The 24846-nt window shown below is 39.1% G+C and overlaps 1 protein-coding gene across 1 annotated transcript; it reads left to right on the forward strand.

Annotated features, from left to right (window-relative positions):
• The first annotated feature begins 1377 nt into the window (after positions 1 to 1377).
• Positions 1378 to 24163, forward strand: LOC111863686 (probable cytosolic oligopeptidase A). The gene is made up of 14 exons (XM_023850217.2): positions 1378 to 1560; positions 4075 to 4235; positions 5426 to 5634; positions 7663 to 7833; positions 8619 to 8710; positions 10423 to 10608; positions 13120 to 13235; positions 15544 to 15670; positions 16616 to 16819; positions 17546 to 17717; positions 18810 to 18922; positions 20072 to 20239; positions 21490 to 21717; positions 23407 to 24163. The coding sequence occupies exons 1-14, from the start codon at positions 1478 to 1480 to the stop codon at positions 23555 to 23557; spliced, it is 2181 nt and encodes a 726-aa protein (XP_023705985.1). The 5' UTR covers positions 1378 to 1477; the 3' UTR covers positions 23558 to 24163.
• Positions 24164 to 24846: the final 683 nt, after the last annotated feature.

A 24846-nucleotide genomic window follows, 5' to 3' on the forward strand; every position in this document is an offset into this window, starting at 1 on the left:
TAAGTTTAATTCCCTGAGTTCATATGATACAAGTAAAGTTTCTCATCTGCTTAATTAATTAAGCATCGCTCCATTAAGGCATATTGGAGAGTGGAGATATAGCTCCACCATTCTTGACCTCAGCACTAAATGTCGATGAATAGTCAGATTCATGTCCCCGGGGAAAGATCTCTCGGTACCCATCGGATGCGAAGTTGGGTGGGCCCTAGAATTGGTCTGGACGGTATAAAGGAGGTAAAAAACTTGCCCCTGGCTGGAATCAAACTCCGACCGTCCAGTCAATCGCTGTATAGACTGAGCTATCCCGCCTCCGAGTGTACACGTATATGATACAGCATAGATTCCTTCACTGTAGTCATGTTCTCACATAATTACAGCTAATGAGGCACATATTCATTTGAGACAAACAGGCACTAGTAATTAACTAGTTATTAAAAGAGTATTATCTCTTGGGATACAATGCCGAGTTGTCCATTGAAAGTCTACCGACGTTTCGGAGGAGTTTATCGAGCCCATTTTCGGTATTGAAAAATAAATCGAGCAAGATACCAGGGCGAAAGCTTCTGGCAAAGAGAGCAGTCTGCTCATAGTCAAAGTCAGAGTCACGTTACAACCGACAGTCAGTCAGTTAGTCAGTCCGTCTTGGTGTCGAGCTCTGTCAGGGGCTTATAACAAAATTTTAATTACTGTTTGGAAGCAAGGTTTTCTCAATGTAAGGCGCCCTCTCTGACGAGAGAACCGGCCTGTCGTTTATCAGAATCATAGTCAGTAGTTCGTCATTTACGTAGCATAAGTGTTATAGTCTGTCAGTTGTCAATATGTACATAGTATTTAATTAGACTCTAGCCCGTAGCCAGTCGCTATACCGACTGTGTTATCCCGGCTCCCTTTCCATTTGGTACGAAAATTATATGTCTATTTTAGATTCAGATCTGATAGCGATCCTTGCACACAAATTTTGAACTAGATGACTCGTTTTTTTTTAATTCATCAGTTCTGATTGTAGGATGTAAACAAATCTCCCATGCTTGATTAGGGAAGTCTGGAGATCGAAATTGTCCATTCACACCCATCTAGTGGAAGGCTGAGAATACTTTCGGTTTTACCTACACCACCGAATACGCCTTCAAAACAACACTGTTCTTTTTTCCCATTTTTAATAACTGGGTTACTTACCCATGCTGTTTGTTTACCACAGTCACCTACCGTCATACATACTATATGCAGTAGTCGGAAATTAGACGTTCACATCTCACATTATCTGCCATCTACAGACAATAGTCTGTACTACATTACAGGACATACAATCGATATATCGACTTTGCAGGGATGTAGATAATATTTGGTGGTAATCCATGGACCCATGGACGTACTTTAGCACCTTGGCGCTAACGGCGCTAACGAACTAGTAGTCTTTGAAATGGAAGTGTTTGGTGAGTGGTTGGAATTTTACTTCGAAATTGTGTAGCTGTATATCATGGCCCTTTCATTTATAGGGCGAATTATATGCGCAAGAAGGAATATTCTTATAACACCATGCAGAAGTGGCTATATTGTTTTGTGAGTTGAGTTTTATTTTTTCTTAAGGTGTACGTTCAGGTTAGCATGGAGCAATTTGCAGAAAATTTGCGACTAATGCATTGTCAATTTATGTCGATATAAATGGTAGTATGTTGCATCTGTCCATATGCATTTGTGCATTTAGAGTTTACAGGAAGTTCACCAAAAATAACTCGGAAAATTGTTTGTTATGCCAGATGCTCCCCTTGCGATACCCCCACTAACCTATAACGCTTCCCTCACCGCACAAGAAGCTGTGCCCGTTACATGAGAATGTATGGCCGCACCATAGCTCAAGCGCTTAGTCGCTGGCTTCACACCGCGGGGGCCCGGGTTCGACCCCAGGTCTGGTCAAGTGGGATTTGTGGTGGACAAAGTGGCGCTGGGGCGAGTTTTCTCCGAGTGCTTCGGTTTCCCCTGCCAATCTTCATTCCACCAAATTCTCCATCATAATCACCCAGTGGCCGCCGTGGCGAGTGGACCCAGTTGGACTCCAATTAATACATGAGACTGAACGTAAATATTATTAGCCGATCTGAAGAGTTAATTGAATATGACGTCACTTCAGTGTTGATCGAAAGTGCCCCAGTAAGTGTTAAATTTCTTATAATAGGTATTAGAGTGGTGTATGGCCTACTTAGCCCGAAGCAGGTATGGGATGATTGTATTTTTTTTATTGCTAGTGGGGTGGGACTAAGTCCCTTGCACTGCGGCCACTTCTAGTTGGGATAATTGTAACCTGAGACAGGTGTCTAGTCCGGTCTAGTCTGCGGTTTGTATGCGAAAACTATTAGATTCCTCAAACAGTTTGTGCCAAAGCCACATTTCTGATACTTTCTGAAAACCAGTAACAGATTCCATGATTTTTTTCTTGATAAATTGACTCAAGACAGTTTGGTGGAACTAATGTGACTTAAGTGATGGTCACTTAATTGTAAGTTGGAATAATCTGTCCTCCCCCATCTGCTGCTTCATGTTGGTCAATCATAGTTAAAGGAAATGACAATGAATGCCTGAGATTATATTTATTTGTGTCCTTTAAATGTGCTTCATTCATACAGTAATATCTGTATAAAATGGAACAACATCAGACAGCCAAGTTTCATTTTATGCAGGTACTTGAAATAAAATCACAGTTTTATTGGTTACATTACCTCATATGTTGCTTCATCGTGTGTGTCGAAGTGACGTTGGTTTAATTACATTATATGCATCACTTATTGTTTCTAGTAGTGCAGTAAGGTTTCACAGATGTGCAGTGTTGAGTGAAAGGTGTGATTTTCAATAAAAATTCTAGCCTTGCAAATTGTATCAGAAAGATTAGAATTATTATGATGTAGTGACAGTTCTTGAAGTTATCTGATGCCATTTACAGCATAATTGTGCGTCATAATTTTACACTGAAGTGTTCTTTAGAGGTCATGGCAACAACTAAATGAAAGACTAAAAATCTGAATGACATGGTGGTAAACATTTGGCTAGCAAATGTCATTGTAAAAAGTAAAGGTGAAACTATCCCTGAGCCTAATTAAATACCATGCCATGAAGATGGGGGAGTGGGGTTAGAGCTTTGACATTCTTAACCTCAGAACTAAATGGAGGTGAATGGTCAGATTCATCTTATGGTACTACTTCTAGTTATTGTTCAGCAACTGCTACTTGTTCTTCTTTTGCAACTTCTTTGATTTGTACTTGTGACTGTTAATTTCACTTTGACTGGTACTTCTGATTGCACTAGTTCTACATCTCACAACTGTACAACTAGCACTTATGCTGTTAGTAATGTTAAACCATGTGTAATAAGCTATCACAGTTATAAAAATAAGTGAACATTGCAGTTTTCTAATTGTAAATGTGTAATATTATTATTCAGCAAGTGCCAGTGAACTTAATAAATTGATAATCACTCTATAAATTAAAAATTGAACTGTTAGCAGCTGCTCTACTGAAAACATTGATTGCCCTGGTGAGAAACAACTGTGGATACAGAGGGTTGGTACTTGAGTAGGGCGGCTGTAGAAGGTATTGCAACCAACACGGTCAGTTAGAGGACTAATGTGTAGTGTGGTATTTGTACAGAGGGACTAGAAAACTGAGGAAGTATCCAGTTGGGATAGTTATCCACAAGCCAAGGGTTAAGTCTGAAGAGTTGGAACACAAAATCTTTGTAGGTGGTGACATTTAACAATGGAAAGAGGTAATGTTCTGCATTTTAACATGGGATGTACTATTATTAGTTAAACAGTGGTGTGTGTGCATGTAGTGTTCATGTTTATTAGGTATGGGATAATGATTTCAGAACACATATTGTGAGGAACTGTATGAAACTACTCACTCACGCGCAGACAAAATTCTCCCCCACAGATTTCATGCAGCAAGTCCATTTTGCATGTTCACACCATGAGTGTCATTGGCAATATCGTAATGGTCAGTAGAATAGCAGTAGGCTACAGTATTTTGAAACAAAAGATATATATTGAGTTTGTTGTTTTCAATTAATTGTTTCGTTTCCAGGCTTCCTGAAGTGCCCACTGATGTCCCAGATGATCCTCTGCTTAAGACACAGGGAATTCCTGAGATCAGCAGCCTGTCAACAGAAAAATGTTCAAGTGCTGTGAGAAAATATGCGTTAGACTTTGAGTCGGCAGTTTGGAAGATAGAGGATCAGTTGAAAGGTACTGGCTATGCATTGTAGAATTTTCTGTATATTACAGGATCTTTACTGAGCATATGATAGCTGTCCTGCTATTCAAGATGTTCTCTGTTGCTATCAAATGTAAAAGTTCATCAGTATTATCAGAATAGTTCTTGTGGACTCAGAACTTGTCAGGATTAATTTTCTGCAGCATTAATTGTGAACTGCAAGAAGCCACAAAGCCTGCCTAATTCATAATACTTGAAAAAGTGTATTTAAAGCAAAATAATAGAATTTCTACTCTTAGGGTTCAGGAAATAATGCAACCTAAAGTGTAGACTGTCTCTGTAACTTACCTAGCACACAGTGAAACACATTAGGCTAATCACACGGTGCTCTGAGCATCTATAGCAGTTCTGGACCAAACTTCTTTGTTGACATATATCCTGAGTGGCCAAATTTACTGAATACTGGACTCATATATGATAATTTTCAGAGGGGCAGGACCCAGAAAATATGTGGATTGGATGGCATAGATGTTTAGGTATGCTGTCAGCAAAATTTTATATAATGCAGTTTAGTGGTGGTGTAACATAAATCACAACAGGATGCAGGAATTAAAGTTTAAGTACATGCTATCCATGCAGCTTCTTCACAAATGTGTTATTTTGTAATGACTTTCTATTAAATATAAGCATGTGCCAGGCAGGCAGCATTGAAATGCTGGTCCCCTGTCAACTTTCACCCAGAGGACTCACTCTAAGCACAGTTGATACCGTAAGTCATGGTAATTATAACTTTTTCTCTGAAGACTCGTTTTCATAGAGTGAAAGATCTTAATTTTAAATGTGTATGTGAATCTTATGATGCTGACTCAAGTATACCTTCTGTTGCTGTTCATTGGTGCCATCATCTGCTCAAATTCAAAAGTTTGACCAATTCTGACTCTTAACATACATAATGACAGTAATAAACATTATTATACATAGTGAAATCCTCATTTAAGGTTTCTTTGAAGTCGTTGGATTTGAACATAAGCATAATCTTAAATGGAGGTAATTTAATACTGAGATTCTTGACTTGGATCCTTTGTGGTTGATCACTTGATGAAGGAAGACCCACAGTCAGAGAACATTAAGCGGGGTTTCCGCTGTTCATATGGATTTGTGGGTCTGCATTTCAGTTATATGTGTTTCAGAGCTTTCCTGATCATATGCATTGTTGTTTCAGAAAATCCAACACAGAATGTGTTTGCAGACGTGTTGGACCCCCTGGAGAAACATGGTGCCCCTCTGGACACAACATGGGGCCTTGTGAAGACCTTGTACCTCACCAATAAAGATCTAATGCCTGTTAGAGTGTATGTGAACATTCACAATAAAGCACGCCAGTCCAGAGCCTTGAAGTTTAGCAGTGAGCCCATATACACTGCATGCAAGGTGAAATATTTGTCATAGAGAAGGCACCATGCTATATTTAATTACACAATTCACACACTGCTTTAAAAAATTGGGTGGGCTGCGAGCACTATCAATGGGAACAAAATATAATTTACCTTTCCGTGTAAATGTTTAATGCATTTAATCTTTATAACAACGTATAACATGTTTTCATTAAAGATCATACAAATAATAAATTTTCAACAAGATTAAAGATCATGTAAGATTTGAGGTTTTCACAGCGGTGATTATGAAGAAAGCAGTCTTTTGGGATGTGGCACTGTGTAGATATTGTGTTAACCGACTTTTCAGAGGAATGTATCGCCTTCATCTTCAGGGTAGAAGAAAAAAGAAAATCCACAACTGAGGAACCAGTGTGAGCAGGTACTAACAGACTGATTAAAGATCAGTCATAAATTATTATGACATGTCAGCCAAAAGCCAGAATTATGAGGGCAGCAGAGATAGCCGTTGCTAGGGAATGGCTCTGCAAACATGCCAGTTGCTAGGCAATAGCCACAGCAGGCATGCACACAACAATAGAAGAGCTGTTGGCAGTGGTGTTCTCTGCTTGGTCCATGCCAGCTGCCATTACCTCCAGGTTTGGGAGTCTTGAATCTGAGACAGTAAAATATAGCCATGAGTCCCGTAGGAATCAGACACCAGAATGACTGCACTAGCAAGGGTCAGCAGCACTTGTAAATGAGAGATCCATCCGCTTGTCAGCCAGTCTGGCAGTAATACAGATTTGGTCTTGGGCCCCAGATTAAGGCTTGGCTATGAGACAGACGGGCCAGCTTATCATCAGTTGTAACATAACTTTGACTTTGATATTACTAAACAGTGATGAGACAGCGTTTACAAGAGCAGGAGGTTGATGTGAGATGGCTGTCATTCTAAGAGGACGTGAGACTGGGAGCAGAGGAACGTCCACTGTTTCAAGACATTACCAAGCAGAGCAGCGAAGACTGCGACTGAGTTCACTAGTCTTTGTGTGAAAGTTGTTTGTAAAGCGTAGTCACGAGTTATGTGTTAAAGTCTTCAATAAATCCAATTACCAATCCAAATCCTGTTTGTAGTCAGTCTTATCATTCTTCAGGTCCACCTGGTGCATTCACATAGCTGCAGGATCATGACTTGGATCACATAGGAGGCAGACAACAGGCAACAATTCTTGCCAAACTCTGCTCGTCTTGCTTATATGCTGATATTCCTTTTGAATTTTCATGACAAAATCTTTCATTGTTGTAATCTTCTGTACATAACAATTATATGTATATAATATGCAATGATTTATTTTTTGTTAATTTCACGGTTAAGAATGAAGGCATATGAATTACACATTCATTTAAATTCAGCATTGAAACGTAGTAACTTTGTTGTGGAGAAGTAGTTATGTATGATTGTCAGAGATATGCATTGAAATCTCCATTTGATGAATTTCTGGGGAAAGGATTTTCTTACACTACACTGAGGTGTTCACTTGCTGGAGGTTATGCAATATTACAGTTAGAAACTTAAATATGATGAAATAATATAAGTTCAGGAAATTGTTTCTACACAATTAAATACTCAATTATATTGAATTAATTTTTGAAACAATGGCATACAGAATTAGCAGCAACAGAATGAAACTGCTTCTACCCAAAACATTAATTGTGTGGTAACAATTTCTGGTAGGGAGAAGACATAAATTGCTTTTCAGCCACAGTAACAGCAAATTTAGGTACTGGTGCTGGGAGGTCAGAAATTTTGTACACTAAATAAGAAAATTAATGAATACATAAAGAAGGAAATAAATGCATGAATTCATTATCTCATGTGACTTGTAACAAAATGCTTTTGCAGCGAACAGTGTGGTCCTCACACTTTTGGATGACTGGTCCCAGAACCTTGACATGAATTATCCCTCCTTTCTCCAGCTTCTAGAACTGGAGAAAGGATAATCAGGCAAGTAGCCCGAGTATTTGGTTATGAGCACAGTTGTAATGGTGGCTGATCTCTTGACATTTTCTTTAATTTTTATAGGAAGCAAGTGTTAATAATGACCTGACAGAAGAACAGAAACGAGTGGTGGGGAAATACACACTCGAGGGTCGGCTAAATGGATTGGGCCTTGACAGTGCACGGCGTCTCAAGCTTCAGCAAACACTTAAACAGATTACTCAAGAAAAAACTAAATTCAAGAGCAAAGTTGAGGTAAGATCAAGCTAAGAGTTTGAGATATGGAAGCATGAAATGGTAGTCTTTATATTGTGAGAGGGGCACACGGTAGCATAATTGGTTGAGGCATTATGCTAAAAGCTGGAAGGTCACGGTTTCAATTCACGATGAGGTCATTCGATTTTTCTATTGACTTAATCCTTCAAGCCACATTATGGCCCTGGGGTCGACTCAGCCTATAACAGAAATGAGTACCAGGAATCATCCTGTTGGGTAAAAGGCTGCCAGCAAATAAGGCTGACAAACCTATGGGCCTTTATGGTCTGTTACAGGGATAGCTTCACCGTTTTACCTTTTACCTTTATGTTCCTGGACTAATGGCCACTGTACCTTAGCACCAAGCAACTTAATGAAGGTGGTAATGGTTCCAACTTGGTATTCAGAAGTTGTGTAGTTTGAATCTTGACTGGGATACCATCTGTTCTGAGTTCTTTTGTGATAATATCTTGTTATAGGTCAGTGTCAATTCCGTACACATCCTTTCCAATTCATCATTCCCTAATTATCCTACCATTCAGTGCTATAGTGTGAGCCACTAACAGTAAATTGAGGTGGATAGTGAGCTTCACACAGTGGCCATTTTAACCCAGGTATAAGAGGCTGAGTTTCCCCCAGAGCTGGTCATGACATGGTGGGAAAGAGAGAAATGCCATTTCCTACTGTAAATTGAAACCCAGCTGTCTGTCTCATAGCCAGTCACTATATAACTGAGCTATCCCAGCTCATGCCACTGAACAGACTTTTTGCTTATTTCATTACAGGTTGCTACAAAAAATTTCCAGCATAAGATTGAAGATCACTCAATTGTACGTGACTTCCCTGAGGATGTGCTCAGGATGATGGTGTCACACAGGTAAATGTAGCTTGTGATCAGCTCTCTGTGGGGGTTCACCGATGATTTGTTGAGGCTGCCATATGTAGCCAATATTGGATTGTAGCCTACTATCACAAAACAGAATTTTCCTTTCAGAGTTAACTTCATGCACTGATCGTGTAAGTTTCTTTCCCTGTTGCTAGGCTGTGCGCCTTTTGTGATTCCATCAGTGCATGTAGATCATTCGTTACTCATTTCTTTCCTGTGAAATACTGCATACCACTGGTGTATTGCAAAAAGTGGTTGTGCTTTGCAGGTAAGCCAGAAGCAGCAGAGTTGCTAGGAGTTACAGTATTAACTAATTAAATTTTTGTATGATAGAATGTTTATTGTGTAAATACTGCCTTAATTAAACTTTCAGTTTCATTAAATATGCATGACTTCCCATTTGAAATTAAAATTCACTTGCATCAGCCCCAATATACTCTCTACATTTAATTATGTGCCCATAATCTTTCAAGATAATGGGACTTAACAATCAATCTGCAAGAAATTACATGGAAGTAGCAAAAACACCATCTAATTCAAGAATGATTAAAGTGGATGACCGGGAATATGAAAGGGTAAGAGAATTTGAATAGCTTGGATCTACCCTAACGGAAGATAATAACATCACTTTTGAAATCAAACAGAGAATTTTAATGGAAAGTTGAGCTAGTTGTGTGAATATGTTCATGATTTCTAGGGAGATAAGATGCTTTTAATGCCTATACCTAACTATGTAAGTGAGAGAAAAGATAAAAATATGCCCCAAATCTTTGAAAGAAGGATATTAAGAAGAATTGAGTTCGCAGTTAAGGAAAATGGTGTATGGAGATCAGGCTATAACTTTATGAACATCACAAATTATAGAACGAACCAGATATAGTGAATGTGATCAAAGTAGGCTGGTTGACATGGCTAGGCTGACTCTTTAGAATGGAGGAGCAGAACACTTGCAGGAAGTTAAACTCAACAAGTGAGGAGACCTGCTATCAGGCAGCTGTATTTAGTTGAAGATTTAAAGATGATGGATGTTAGAAATTGGAGACAAAGTCACAGTGGCCAATGGCCATTGGTCTTGAAAAAGGACAAGGTTCCTCATGGACTGTAGTGCCCGCAAAATTCATAATTCCTGTTGGTTTCTAGTGCCTCCAGATTATCTTGTTTGACCTCTCTAGCCTCTGCCCACATAAGCAAGGGCATGGAATCCATTTCCGAGGTAGGAGTACCCATGGTGTGTATTCTGTTACCCCAAGTGGCAGGGTCTTCATGAGACTGATGGGGACCAATGGTGTTGAAAGGGGGGAGGGGTAACATTGGGTTCTTCACATTTCTAGATTAGTCATTGATAGAGGTAAAGTTTAGAATCTGGAATCAGAAAACCGGGACTTAGATCTGGCCAGGGATCAGACTGAGACCCTTTGAATGAGAATCCACTGTCATACTTTGAGACTACCAGGCACCCACATATTCCTACTGTTATAATTGTTGTTAAATATATAAATTAAAATGCTTCAGAATTATAAAAATCAGCATATTGGTGGCAGATACAATATTTCCTATGAATCCCTTTGCATTTGGTGTAGGCTACATACCTGTCACTTTATCAAGTAGGCTTTATTCCTTTTGCTTTAAGATTTGACTTTTCTTTTGTAAATGTTTCAACTATTCCTTATATATGTCTTCTTTGTTTTGTGTATGTTGCTTAGTTCACAACCAAACCAGGGTCCATGGAAGGTCACTCTGAACACACACGTGTACTCCAAGTTCCTTGAATATTGTCCAGATCGTGACATGCGTTGGAATGTGTGGCAGGCGTATACAAGACGTGCCTCTAAGTATGCTGATCCAAACCTGGAGAATAGCACACACCTGGAGGAGCTAAGATATCTCAGGTAAATAGATGACTGACTTGTTAACTAACCAGTGGGGGATTTAATTCTTCACGCTGTAAGAAGTCCCACATTTGGTTAAAATTGTCTAGAATTTTCCTTCTTCAGTTGAGCTTTATGCTTGTCATCCAGCATCGGTTTGCAGACAAAAGTATCTGTCCATGTATGTTTGTTTATTTTGTATGTACAGTAAAAACCTGTCTAAAGGTGGAGCCTGGATTAAACAGGAACTTTGCTGAATTGGAAAGATTCTTTAGTTGCACATGCATGCATAGATACACACACACAACCCCCCCCCCACTTCTCTGAAACGTGATGTAAAATTAAAAAAAAAAAAAAGTAAAGTAAAGCTATCCCTGTAACAGTCCGTGAAGACTCATAGGATTGTGAGATGTTGAGGCTCCCACATTTTCTCTAGCAATTGGCTCACAGGTGGTGGTAATGTCAGCCTTACACACTGGCCGAACTTTACCCCCCCCCAGGAAGACTCCTGGTACTCATTTCTGTTAAAGGCTGAGTCAACCCCAGGGCTGTAGTGCGGCTGTAAGGATTAGATAAATTGAAAAAGAATCCACCTCATCAGGAATCAAACCCATGACCACCTAGCTAGTAGCATAGTGCCTTAACCAACTACGCTACTGCGTGCCCCAGTGACATAAAATTACTTCTTGTAAGTGAAAACTGTAAAGAAGAGGAGTGCAGAGGAAAGCATATGAATTTAACCGTTCAGCGTGGTTTGACGTGTATGTTTCGTCAAGGTATTTAAATCGTCTGGGGGGGTTTGACGTCTATGTATCGTCCAGCTGCACACCTATGTTATAACGCCCATAATAATTGATGGATTTGCTGTAGATTGTTAGATTTTTTGCTGGCCTGTTGTCAAAAGAACAGTATATAATGAAACATGAGTTTAGCTGCGTTAAGTCATCGTTACATATGCCTGTCTTGCAGCAAAATCCTGTTGCTCTTGGAAGAGGTTTCCTCATTCAAACTGTTATGAATGGCGTGTTTTCTTTCCTATGACGTTATAAACAGCAGAGACGTGATATATGCTGTGTTTATAATATCATATTGCCCTGAGCTGGCCACACTAACACACTCAATTAGAATTCTTAGAAGAGGGATGTCCAGAAGTTTATTCTTGTAAGATCCATTGATTTCGCACAGTACATAGCAGCCAGTTCTTAGAATAACGACACGAATTAAGGCAGAACACTGTGGTCACCCCCTGTGACAATGGGTGTGTGTGTGTGTGGGGGGGGGGGAAGAACTCATTCCTTCATGTATTATCGCTCCAGTTGACTCCATTTTATCGTACTGACCTTGGTGGTCGTTTCGAGGGATGACCTTAAATATTTTTTTTGAGCCAGCTAAGCTCTGCTTTCGTGCACTACATACCAGCCAGTTCTTAGAATAACTTCATGAATTCTGTGGTCACCCCTATGACATCTACTGCAGCCAAAATGGATGGAATATGAAACGCATAGCACCAACCCCTTGTTATGATAACCTAAAAGTTGAATTTACTTCAGCTGATCTGGCAAGCTAAACGACTCATGAAAAGACATTTCCTCATATTCCCCTTTGCGAAGAAGGCAAGACTGCACAGAAGGTTTGTGGTTTACGGAAAAAAGGGCCAAATGAAAGATACGCAGTATTGGTGTGGTGAATGTGAGACAGCGTTGTGTATAGAATGCTTCAATGCGTAACATACACTGCTCAAATTCTAAACCACCTGCTTCCATTGCCGAGATACCGGGCGCTCATATTATAAGGTAAGGTTATAAAAACCATCTTTTAAGATCATTTTAGTGAAAGTTTCATGCTTCAAGGCATACCATACACTGCTCAAATTCTAAATCAGCTGCTTCCATTGCCGAGATACCGGGCGCTCATATTATAAGGTAAGGTTATAAAACCACCTTTTAAGATCATTTTAGTGAAAGTTTCATGTTCCTATCTCATATAATTTAAGAACAATGATGAATAAATCATTTTCGAGCAAAATTTAAATGGTCGGCTGAATATATTACCGCCGGAGAGACATGGCAGCGGAATTTAAATGACCGCGCGAAAGGGTTAAGGGAATGTGATGCTTTTGTAGATGGTGGGTAGGTACCATGATTTGGAGGGACCCACTGCCTGTATGATTGATCAGTCTGCAAAAGCAAGCTGAGCAGGGAGGGAAGATACATGTTCCAGGGAAGGACACACTGACACAGGGGTCTTGAATGAACCAATGGGAATTGGTTAATTTTCACCATTGCAAGAACCTTGAATTTTGTGCAACAGAATGTAGTTTGCTTGAATACTTTGTGTATTTTGCTTGTTTAATTTTGTTCTGCACTTTTAACCTGTGTTTACTCACATATGCGTGTGCACGCATATGCACATGTACAAACTCTCCTCTCCTCTCCTCTCTCTTTCAACAGATTATGTCATTAGCTTGCTAAAGTGTAGCAGCTTGCATACTTTTGCTTTTAAGAGGCGAATGTCTGCAATTCTACATTGCAGGAGATACCAGGCGTCTCTTCTGGGGTTTGAAAGTTTTGCAGCAATGTCTATGGAGACAAAGATGGCTGGTAGTGTAGAGAAGGTGAAGACGATGATTACCAGTCTTCTAGCCAGAGGTACGCTTGGCCTGAAACACAGGTGAGGGCATCACAGAAATGTGTTCAGGTTCCCACAGGCTGCATCTGATAGAAAATTGTTACTGACAGACAACCCTTATAATGTGAAAGCTCATAGCACAAAGAGCGTATGTAATGTATGTGATCACTTGAGTTATTGTAATGAAGGATGTTGTTCATTTTCTAAAATTTAAGTTGTTAACACATGAATGAGTAGTAAGGTCCATCAGGAGCGGCCTCCGTAGTCTAGGCATAACGTTCCCACCTCATGACTCAAGGTACGTAGGTTCAAACCCGGCGGAAGTTGTGGAATTTTTAAGGGCGGAAAAATTCGGGGAACAAGTCCTCCGGGAGGGACTTTAAGCCGTGGGTCCTGTGTCGTAGATTTACGACACGTAAAAGATCCTCATGTCTGAGCAAAATTAGGCAACAAGTTTCCCGCCTAAGTAGTTTCCAATGCCTCTGGTAGATGGGGGAAATATCAGGTACCGAGGGCTGACCTCGTTGGCTGAACAGGGCTGATAGCATGCACCAGTACCGGTAAGGTATGGCGACAGTAGAAATTAAAAAGGGGGACGCACAGTGGACCAATAACTGGTCTAAGTGCATGGAGAAACCCACCCCCTCTAATAATAATAATAATAAATAAGGTCCATCAAGTGTAAAAAGTTTACCTTTACCCATGTCAGCCACTACTGACCATCGACAGAAGACACAGCCAACACTGTAAGCAAATGAGTGTTTGAACATAAGGGATTTATACTAGCATTGGAAATTGAGACCAAAGTAAGATGCAGTGAAAATAAATTGTGTCTATTAAAAGTAATTAGTTAAAATCAGTTAAAATAAATAAAAAGTCTTGTAGTGTAAGTAGAGGAATATAATAGTGGCCTTTTTCTGCTGTTTGGTTATGTAGATATATTATAGATTATTGTATATTGTTCATATGTCCATCTGTGTGGTGTTACTGTGTGTAATCCATTGAAGTATATAGCAGCACATGAGATGTGCCACGGTGGACAGTGTAGCTCAGAGAGAGCCCAGCATTTCAGAGGAATGTATCACCACAAACTTTGAAGTTGAAGAGTAAGCCAAGCAAGAAAGAGCAGAAGTGATCAGGAAGCTTTGACCCTGAAGATGCAGGTGATCTGTTTATCTGAAATATTGAGCTGTCCCTGAACCCAAAAGATCAAGACACCATTGTTTTACTAAACCTAAAAACTCTGTGGCTTTTAGTCTGCAAGCGAACTATACTGACCGAGCAGCCACCACTTGTCAGCAAAGATAATGCCAACTTTTGCGGGTAGAGGGTGTCTCATGGTCAGCACAATGGATTCCCATGGTCATTAATCTCGGTTTTCTAGACTGGAGGTGTCACTTCTCCATTCAAGTAGCTCTGCAGTTATCCTCACAAGGCTGAGTGAACCCCGTTCCAGATCCACTACTTCTCAGAAAATCTGATTGTGCCAGGAATCGAACCCAGGGCCTCTGGGTCTGTAGCCAGGAACTCTGACCACAGAGGCAGCCCATTGTTTTCCTACTGTATGAAATATGTCCTCAGAGCTAGGATAGCTCAGTCAGTATATCAGCAGGCTACATAGTGGACAGCTGGAGTTCAATTCCCAGCAGGGACAAGAGACTTTTCTGTTCATCACAGCATCCAGACTCGCTCTGGGGCGAACCCACTGGGTAATGGGGCTGTTTACCATAGGGGTAAAGTAGCTGGATATGAAGGTGACCACTCACCTCCATCTAGTGCTGAGGTCAAGAATGGTAGAGCTATACCTCTGTTCCCACATATGTCTTTGTGGCATGGTGCTTAATAAGCACAGTGAAAACATTACATTTTTTAACCTTTGATAAAGTATTTTCTCACCTTATATTTGAGTTAAAAACTGGTGATGAATAGAGGAATCATTACAGGTAAGTTAGAAGTGCAGGAACCAAATGTCACAGCCAACTGGTTATCACTCATGCTTTGTATTCAAGAAACCCTGGGCTCAGATCTTGGCCTTGCAGACTGTCCATCCTGACTGAAGTGTTTTATGGATTTTCTCATCCCTTCTAGGCAAATGTCAAGATGGTACCTTAAATTAAGCCATGACACTTTCACATTCTTTTTGAGTTCAGTATTTGTTAGTCATCCTATCATTCAGTGTTGTATACTGACAACATTGATAAGTAAACCATAAATAGATAAATAAATACATACAATACATATTAAAGGGTATAATGTGTATCAAAGTACTGCTTAGTTCTTCCCACCCATTTTATATGGGTAATGGTATTGTGATTTTATTGTTTTTAGCACGTCCGACCCAGGATCGTGAGATATTCGAACTTCAAGAATTTGCTATATCACGTGGTTTCCAGGGTAGCATACAGCTATGGGATCTACCATACTGGAGGAGGAAGCAGCACACATCCCTATTTGGGTATGGTAATTTTCTTGAGTATAATCTGAAATCGTTAGCAGTAATAAAACCCTCCCATCAAACAGTGTAGGGGAATACTCAGATGTTTCAGAAACTGTCTCCTTCTCCATAATCATGATGATTAAGGCATAGATATTGTAGAGAACATTGAAGTTTTACCCTACAATAGGATTTCATTGCGTTTAGTCACTGTAAGAGCTTCAAGTCATCATCATCTTGACGTTCTTTTGCCACATTTCTCTCAGTTCGTACTCATTTGAACTGTGTATCCCTCTGTGATAGATAGTTATGGATTTTTAGGGGTGAGGGACATGATTACCCCTATATTGTATCTACAAAATAAGGGGTAATTATCAAAAGCATAAAGACATAACTAGACATGTGCAAAACCCATTAGATCAAATCAAGAAAACAAATCTTGATCAAAACTCAAAAAATGATTTTCCAATTTTCACCTTCAGTCATTTCCAGACAGGTTCCTTTGCTTCTCTCAGCAACACAGAAACTACCCCATCTGTTGCTGTCCACACGGTATCTTTCTCTTCTTGTCACATATCAGAACAGATGTGTAGCACACTTTAATGCAACGTGGAAAAGTCACTGTGATTACAGTGAAAAAATGACCTAAGAGAGAAAGTTCTCATTCTCTTTGAAATTGTTCTGATCTCTCAGTTTGTATACCAACAGGCTACAGCCAGGGTAGCTGGGTTTCAATTCCTAGCAGGGGTAATGGATTATTCTCTACTCCACATCATCGGACCAGCTGTGGAGCCTGCCCAGGCTCCTGTACCGTGGGTTGTGGGGTCTCTTTCCCAGGAGATAGAGTGGCAGGGGCATGGAGCTGACCACTCACCTCCTTATAGTACTAGGGTCAAGAATGTTTGANCTTCTACAGTTTTACTTCTAGCATAATTTTCTTACGCATGTCTGTGTTTGTTAATTCAGTGTCAGTGAGGACCAGATAAGAAAATACTTCCCGCTGCCACGAGTTTTGACTGGCCTGTTTATGTTGTGTGAGCAGCTGTTTGGAGTGCACATACAGGAGCGAAAAAGCTTGCACATGTGGCACCCTGATGTTCAGTATTTCGACATTCTGGAGCCAGACACCACACAACCTGTTGCAGGATTCTACTTTGATCCCTACACAAGGTAAGATGGAGCTCTCCCCATTAAGAACCACAGGCAGACTCCAGAAATACAATGAAGATCTGGTAGTCACTTAACAAAATCCATCATACATATTTCTTCTGATAACAGCTGTAGTTGGATCATATTCCCTTAAGTTTAGGCATATGCAAGCATGGCATTTGAATGTTGAGATGATATTTTGGAAATATTTCAAGAATGGAGACGACAACTAGAATTTTCTCCACTAGAGCGATTTTTCTATTGTAATCACAATTTGTAACGCTAGTCAAGGTTTTTGTATTACACTAGAGGTAATATTTATCCCTTTTTGATACTGTATCCTTTTTTTCAGTGAAACATTTTTATAAACCATTGTATTTAAAAAAAATGTTAATTCTAGTTCCAGGCCCTTTTTCTCCTTAAGCAGAGAGAGCAGGTGAGAGATAGATTTTGTTGACAGGTTGATTCATGCTAGCATTGCCAACCATTACAGTTCTCTTGGATTGGATAGAGTCAGTGCTACTACACAATGCAGGTACAGTTCTTTCAAAATTCTGGGAATTTGAGATTGAAAGTCAGTGGTTGAATCAAGAGAGAGAATTTTTTTTTTCAGTTCAGTCTCGATGATTCAAAACACACATACCTACTAATGTCCTTATTTTCCTTCACTTGCTATGACAGTTGTGACTTCTAAATCTAGTTTTATATTGCTTTCATGTCACAGTCTCATTTGAACTACTATTGCAGAGAGGAGAAGCTGAATACATACCAAGATGCAGGCTGGATGGTTGCATTACGTGGCCGCAGTTCCTTGGTGAACACAACCCCATTGGCATCTCTCGTCTTCAACTTCCCACGCCCTTATGGAGGGCAACCTGCGTTACTTTCCTTCTCAGAACTTCACCTCTTATTTCAAAAGGTGTGTTATCTACACTCGCCTAGCGAAACGTTAGTTTCTATCTAAAGATTACCATTTTCTGGGATGTAACGCAGCGCAGGTTAAAGCTGCTAGGAAAAGAGAGAAGAAAACAGGCTTCATTTTTCTTTTTTGTGCCCTTGTTTTCCTACGTGATTTACTCATGTAATCCGAAGATGGAAACAGCAGCTCCCTCTGAATCACTGGTACCTTTCTGCAAGACTACACAGTCTCACATATTCACTGCCATGAGAATTTCATGACTGTATGTCTGTCTCCATTGCAAGTTTTGAATCATTCTTATGAAAATGGTCAAATTTTACTAAGAACAGGAACCTTACTATTAATACATGGCTATATCAAAATAAAATTGCTGTGACTACCAAGTCTGAGATCACCTCTACATTGACATTTGATTATTACCTGTAATTAGTGTGGTAATAAAGTTGGAATGAGTATTTTGGAATAACCTGTTTATGTACAAATAAATTGGTGTTAAGCAACATTACATCGGGAAAATGTTTATCTTCCTAGAAGATTTAGTGTATATAATTTTGATAAAGTAATTTTATTTATGTAAGTAGTTACAGAAAGTGTTTACACAGAAATAAATGAAATTACATAGTAGTATCAAATTAATTTATAAAATAACTAATGGTGTATGAAATACAGTAGTTGTGTGGAAATGATTTCTAGCAGAGAAAATATTAATGTTGATTGCTGTTTTGGCCAGAGTTGCACTAAAGTGAGGTACAAGTTCTGGGAGGTCAGAAATTTCTTACACTATTGCAGGTTATTTACTAAAAATGTATTAAATACAGGAAAATAGTAAACAGTTTAACTGGGACCAAAAGAAAGTATTTATTGATGAGTATTTCACTCAAAAGAAAGTATTTATTGATGAGTGTTTCATTCAAAAGAAAGTATTTATAGATGAGTATTTCACTCAAAGGAAAGTATTTATTGATGAGTTATTTCACTCAAAAGAAAGTATTTGTTGATGAGTATTTCACTAACTGAGGGATCAAAAAATTGAGTTTGTTTTTTAAGTTTTATGAGGACAGATGTAAGCAGTACAGTTGTATTTGCCCTCAGTTTGGCCACGCTCTGCAGCATCTGCTAACAAGAACCTCCTACATGGAAGTGTCAGGGTTGTCCAATGTGGAGTGGGATGCAGTAGAGGTCTGCAGTAATTTTATGTCCCATTGGTAAGTGAAGAAGTATGAGCAGAGTGGCATAATTCAAATTGTTTTAGCAGAAATCGTTTACAGCTTAATTTGCAGCAAGAGCTCTGGTGTCAGTCTAGCCCATTTAACTGGGATCCATGACTGGCATTAAAAACTGTATTTATTTGTTTCACCACATTCATTTCTCTGTATCAGTTCTAGAACTGCTAAGTGGATCTTCATGAAATTTTATATAATGGAGTTTTATTGCCATTTGCTTATAAATTCGAATTTTGTATAAAAGCAGACAGTAATAATGGACACTTCACTTTAAGACCTACATGCATTTATGTGCACATTGCACATGACTCACTAAATATTTATCAGAACAGAAGTGTTTCAAAGAAAATTTCTATAGAAAAATGGAACATAATCATGCTTTAATGCTCAGAATTTTGTAGATAATTAAGCAGATGTTATTATTCAGTTGTGTCATATCATAAATCAGGAACCTTTGGACTTAATTTGATCAGATTCTGTATTGGAGGTCCTTTCAAAAATATATTGTACCAGACTCAATATTTGATAAAGATTAGCACAACAGAATCAGTGTTTTACTTAAAAGCCTAAATATGGATTTGTAGGTCATAGAGTTGATGACCAGAATGTCTAGTGCCGCACAAAGATATTTGTTTATAAGAAAGTGTCAGAATTTGGCATTAATGAATGGAAAATGTAGAGGCAATGCAGAGTGAATGTACCAGAACTGTTAATTTTACAATAAAGACAACCAGACTGCCTATGGGGCCCACCCTACCCTGCAGTTGATACTGGGGTCTCTTTCCATAGGAGTAAAGTGGCTAGGATGTGAAGCTGAGGTTAAGAGTGCACGGAGTTGTCCCTCCATTCCCCTTTTTGTCATATTGGACAGTGTGCAGCTTTTGAAAAAGCAAAATTAGAACTGACTCCTGTCTATCTGGATTTAAAAATGATTTCTTTGTGTGATACATAAGTATGCTTATCAGTACATGTACAGTGTAAGGTCGCTTGTAATGTTCTTCCACTTGAGATTTTCCTCAGTTCCGTGTTCCAGTAATGTGCTTCCCAAGGAACGTAAATGGAGGGTTCACTCTAATTTATGTTTGTGTTTCTGTCTGCTGATTGTGCAGTAAAATTGGGTCTGCTTTACAGGCTGTATGACCCTAGCACAATTGATCTTATAAGTGCTCATGTAGAAACTGGTGAGCCATTGCCATCCTCCATGTTACAACAACTGTGTCTTGCCCAGAGACATATGACAGGCTATGAGCTCTGTAGGGAACTGTACTTGGCATCTCTGGACCTGGAGCTCCACTCTTCGTAAGTACAAACAAGCTCATACTGAAGGAGAGCGAAGAACATGTTTTCACAATAAACTAATCCATGTATTCCGAACATAGATATTCTTTCGGATATGCCATAGCTGTTTGTAATCACAGTGTTGTAGAGAAGTGCTCTTAATTTTTATTAAGAATGAAGAAACTGAGTTTATTAAAGAGAGAAATGTCTTAAAAGGGTTACTGTACCCATATACAGAAATCATTATTTTCTGCCTTAAATTAGAGAGTGGTTGAATTCAAGCAAAACACTCTTACACAAAATTGTGTTTCCTTCTAACCATGTGTGTATACATCACAGACTGCTAAGTACAGTGGACACTGTATGTTGTAATCACAGATGTTATCACATTTATGAAGTCTGGATCAGACATACACTAACACACAGAAAAAGACGATACTTATTATCATCAGCACTTTGGATTTTGTTGTTGCTTTTTTGCCTTATTGCAGCCTTGAGGCAAGTGCAGTGGAAGTGATTATGTAACATCCTGCTTTGTTCTTGAGCTCTGATGTGAATATGTGTGGTTTATTAATGACCTTCTCAGAAAAGACAATAGGCAGTCAACTTTAAAAGAATTTTTGTAATTCTTGATTTTAATACTTTCTTTATTTGTTTTTAATGGTGTATGTGGATTTCCAGACACCCATCAAATAAATGTCAGAGAAGAATTATTTGTGAGAAGCCAATATGTGGCAACTACCAGTAATGATTCTCAAGAATTCAACATTATTTGCTCTAGCTCACCTCAGTGATTTCAGGGATCACATTTCAGAGAAGAAATTTCTCTTATACACCAGCCAATATGGTACTGTGAAATATGCTGTTACTCTCTTCCATCTTTGTTTGCTCATAATCTGTAATTATTTGTCCATCTTTTCTTACACACTGAAATATCTCAAGTCTTATATAGCAGTAGGACAAAACACATTGAAACTTGAAGGAAAAATATTCAGAAGGGATGAGGCAAAAGAAGAAAGTTGCAGACATTGCTATCACTATCATGATTCATGGTTCAGTAATCATCCACAGCATTGTGGAAACTGTTACACTTCAGACACTATCTCTGCCTCCATCATCAAGGTAAGATATCGAGTGATTGCCAGATATTGTGTACATGCATGTGTGTTATCTGCAGTGACGTGCCTGATCATCTGAGAGGACTTCATGGCATTTTGTTTCTGCAAGAACTTCAGCTTCTCACTGTTGTCTTGTATGATTTATGTTTATAGCAAGGATTTCTGGTTGGACTTGGTGCGAAAACTTTGGCCCCAGTACTTTGCCTTCCCTCTCGATAGTAAGGATTCCCACCCGTGCTCCTTCACAGCCATCATCTGTGAAGAATGGGGTGCAGCATACTATTGCCACTTGTGGGCACGTATTGTTGCTGCAGATGTGTTCAGCACATTCCTTGAGGCAGGGCTCAGCAATAAAGAGGATCTTCATATGATTGGCAGAAGGTAAATGCTTTTATTACACTTGTAACCTTGGAATACCAGCATGACCAGCAAAAGCAACATTCTTTAACAAATATTGGCAGTATGCATTTCACATACTCTTACAAGTATTATATGAAGAAGTTTAGAACAGGTGCTTGGGTTATACATTATATTCTTTAATATCCACTAATATAACTATAGAGACATACTACACCCAGTGGCATTAATTTCTTTTGCAAAAACATAATGTTATTGGCAAGAATTAGTTCTGTAAGAATGTTATAAATGGGAGATATGTTCTTAGGTGGCTAAAATTCACACAGTGAGAGCCAAAAATAGATCTTTACTAAGACTCAAGAATGCAGAAACTTTATAATAGTAACAGGCACAGAGTACAAAATGTAAAGTAAACCTTAAATTCAAACGAAATAAGGAATTTTAGGTTCATCAACACCATAAATACAGTCTTTGTGGTATAATTTATAAAGTTATTTGATCTCGTGTCTTTTTAAAAATCCACAGGAAAACAACTGCATTAAAATATCAAATTAAACAAGAGCTTACCATACCTTCAAGAACTTGAATTTTTTTAGTTGGTAGGAATTACCCATGTACATCATTATCATCATCATCTGTTGACACTTCTACCAGGATGAGCTATCATATGACAGCCTTCTCCATTCTTGTGGTTTTTTGTACCTACCCTCAGTTGAATGCTTCACCATTTTCTTGGTCTCCCCAGTATAGTTATTGTCGTAGCTTCTCCATTACTGAAACTTCCAGTGCAGTCTTACTGTCCTGTACCTGTAATACCTTGTGTCCTCAATTTGACAGTATTGTTTGTACTGTTTGTCCTCTTCAGATCTTGCCTACTGTCTAGGTTCTGAATGTTCTCTCTACTTAACAGATTATAAGGCTTTCATGGCAACTGTATGCACCAAAGTCTTTTCATGCAATCAGCTTTGTTAAAATGGAGCTGGTATTCTGTGCTTTGGAGACTGTTTCTGCCTCAGTTATCAGGGGTAGATGTGATGAGTGACAGCATGTAGTGTGTTTATAAAACATTCATGAGGATGGAGGCAGAGACAGTCTCTGAAATGCTGGATACCAACACATTTTCACACAGCTAATCACCCAGAGAGACTTAATTTCATCTCTTCAAGTCCCATCCAAGTTTCTGCTTCATGTATTGAAACACTAAAGGTGAAGGTATAAATTTTAACATTCCTTGAAATTGCCTGCTTGAGTCACAATCACCTGTTTTGCCACAGTTATGTTGGACAGTGTCCAACCAGTATTTGGTATAGGTGACATTTCATGAATTGGCTCTACATCTGCCTTCAGGTGACAGTTTTTCTTTCTTTTTATCTTAGGGTGTATTGACTGTAGCTGGAACTGAACATAGCACAGTTTGTATAATAATCTTATATGCTGGCTGTTGGACCAGGAGTGTACAAACCATACAAGTCCAGCATTTAAAGGGTGCAAGGTTCATTACATAAAGAAAAAATAAATATCTGTCAATATAGCGACAGCTAATTGGTCAGAAGACAGGTCTCCAGAAGCATCATATATATTAAATATACTTCACGCAATCAATGTGCCGATCACAGTTGTGATGTAATGAATTGACCACTGCCACAGACCTTGAGGGAATCAGTTTTGTCAAATGCTTTCATACCAAAATGCAGTTCTCATCTTTATCTTCAGGTTTCGTTCCACATTTCTTGCGCTTGGAGGTGGCTGTCATCCTGGAGAGGTGTTCAGAAGATTCAGAGGGCGTGACCCTTCTCCAAAAGCTCTTTTAAATTCTCTTGGGCTCAAGCAGTATGGTGTGAGTGAGGCACCAAGCAGTCAATGAGAGTCCAAAATTGAAGGGCTTGGGGCTAGACAATGACAAGCCACAGAAGTATAATTATACAGGAGAGCAAACTGAAAATTTTAAGAAATTCTATTAATCTGTTGTCTTTTGTTGTATTTGAAGTTCTGACAGTGGTAACTATGAATAATTCTGGCTTTGAGTATATAACACTCTGTAGTTTGGTGGAAGTCAGCCTGCATTTTGGAGGAATATATCACCTCCAAGCCAAGAAAGAAATTAGCAGGCAGCAGGCAGGCTTTGCGTGCCCTGTAAATGGATTGAAGATGTTCCTCCAAAATGTCAGTTGACTTTCACCAGACAACTTGGCGTTATATCCCAGAAGCCAGAACACTTAATGTTGTCTTCTATTCTGATAAATAGATGTTACACCACAGTGATTTACAAGTTATTTGAAATATATGTGACACAAAGAAATTCATATTTTTTCTCCAGTACATTGAAAAAATAAGGAAGTTGTATAATATTTGCAGAAATTGTGGCTTATCACTTTATTAGTCATAGAGAATCTGTGTACACATTATGGCATACAGCATGCCTATTTTTGGTTCCTCTTCAATAAATTAATGTTTTGAATTCTTTACATCATTCCAATTGTAGTCTATGAGTCGCATCCATCTCTTTCGCTGTCATCTTCCAGATGTCCATGCACTTCCTCTCCACTTGCTTGTCAACTCCAAGTACACTTATATATTAAGGTTCATACACTACAGGCATGCATGGCAGAAGATCTTTAAGAGTCCTTCAATTTCATGTGATTTCTCTGCAAGTGTTCCTCATAGTTTCTTTGAAGTGTTGTCTTTATTACACAGCCTCCTCTACGACTTGAAAAAAAACAGCTGATTTTGGTTTACCATCAAGACATATGGGGGAGTGGAAGTATAGGTCTACCTCGGCACTAGATGGAGGTGAGTGGTCAGCTTCATGCTCCTGCCACTGTAACCCCAGCGAAGAGCCCCCGGCACTCATTGAATAGGAGGCTGGATGGGCCTCAGAGTCAGTCTGGACACTGTGGACAAGAGAAAAACATTGCACTGCTGGGAACAGAACCCAAGCCATCCAGCCCATAGCCTGTCACTATACTGACTGAGCTATCCCTACTCTTACTAGTACAAGCATTACAGGTATATTATTGTCTGCTGCTGTAATAAACTTGTAACTGTATTTATTAGAGGCCACCTCAAACTTGTATATTTTTAAATTCCTCTGATCAGCATGAACACTGTGCATGCATGAATATGAGAAGGGGAAGAGACTGGGTGACATGATAT

The sequence above is a fragment of the Cryptotermes secundus genome, unplaced genomic scaffold (genome assembly GCF_002891405.2).
Source record: "Cryptotermes secundus unplaced genomic scaffold, Csec_1.0 scaffold369, whole genome shotgun sequence".
Lineage (NCBI taxonomy): Eukaryota > Metazoa > Arthropoda > Insecta > Blattodea > Kalotermitidae > Cryptotermes > Cryptotermes secundus.

Excerpts from the sequence above, each read along its gene's own strand:
- LOC111863686 (XM_023850217.2), top strand. The coding sequence starts at position 1,478 with ATGGCCCTTTCATTTATAGGGCGAATTATATGCGCAAGAAGGAATATT. Across the intron at positions 8,711-10,422 it reads AGGATGATGGTGTCACACAG|TTCACAACCAAACCAGGGTC; the intron begins GTAAATGTAGCT and ends TATGTTGCTTAG. Across the intron at positions 10,609-13,119 it reads GAGGAGCTAAGATATCTCAG|GAGATACCAGGCGTCTCTTC; the intron begins GTAAATAGATGA and ends TCTACATTGCAG.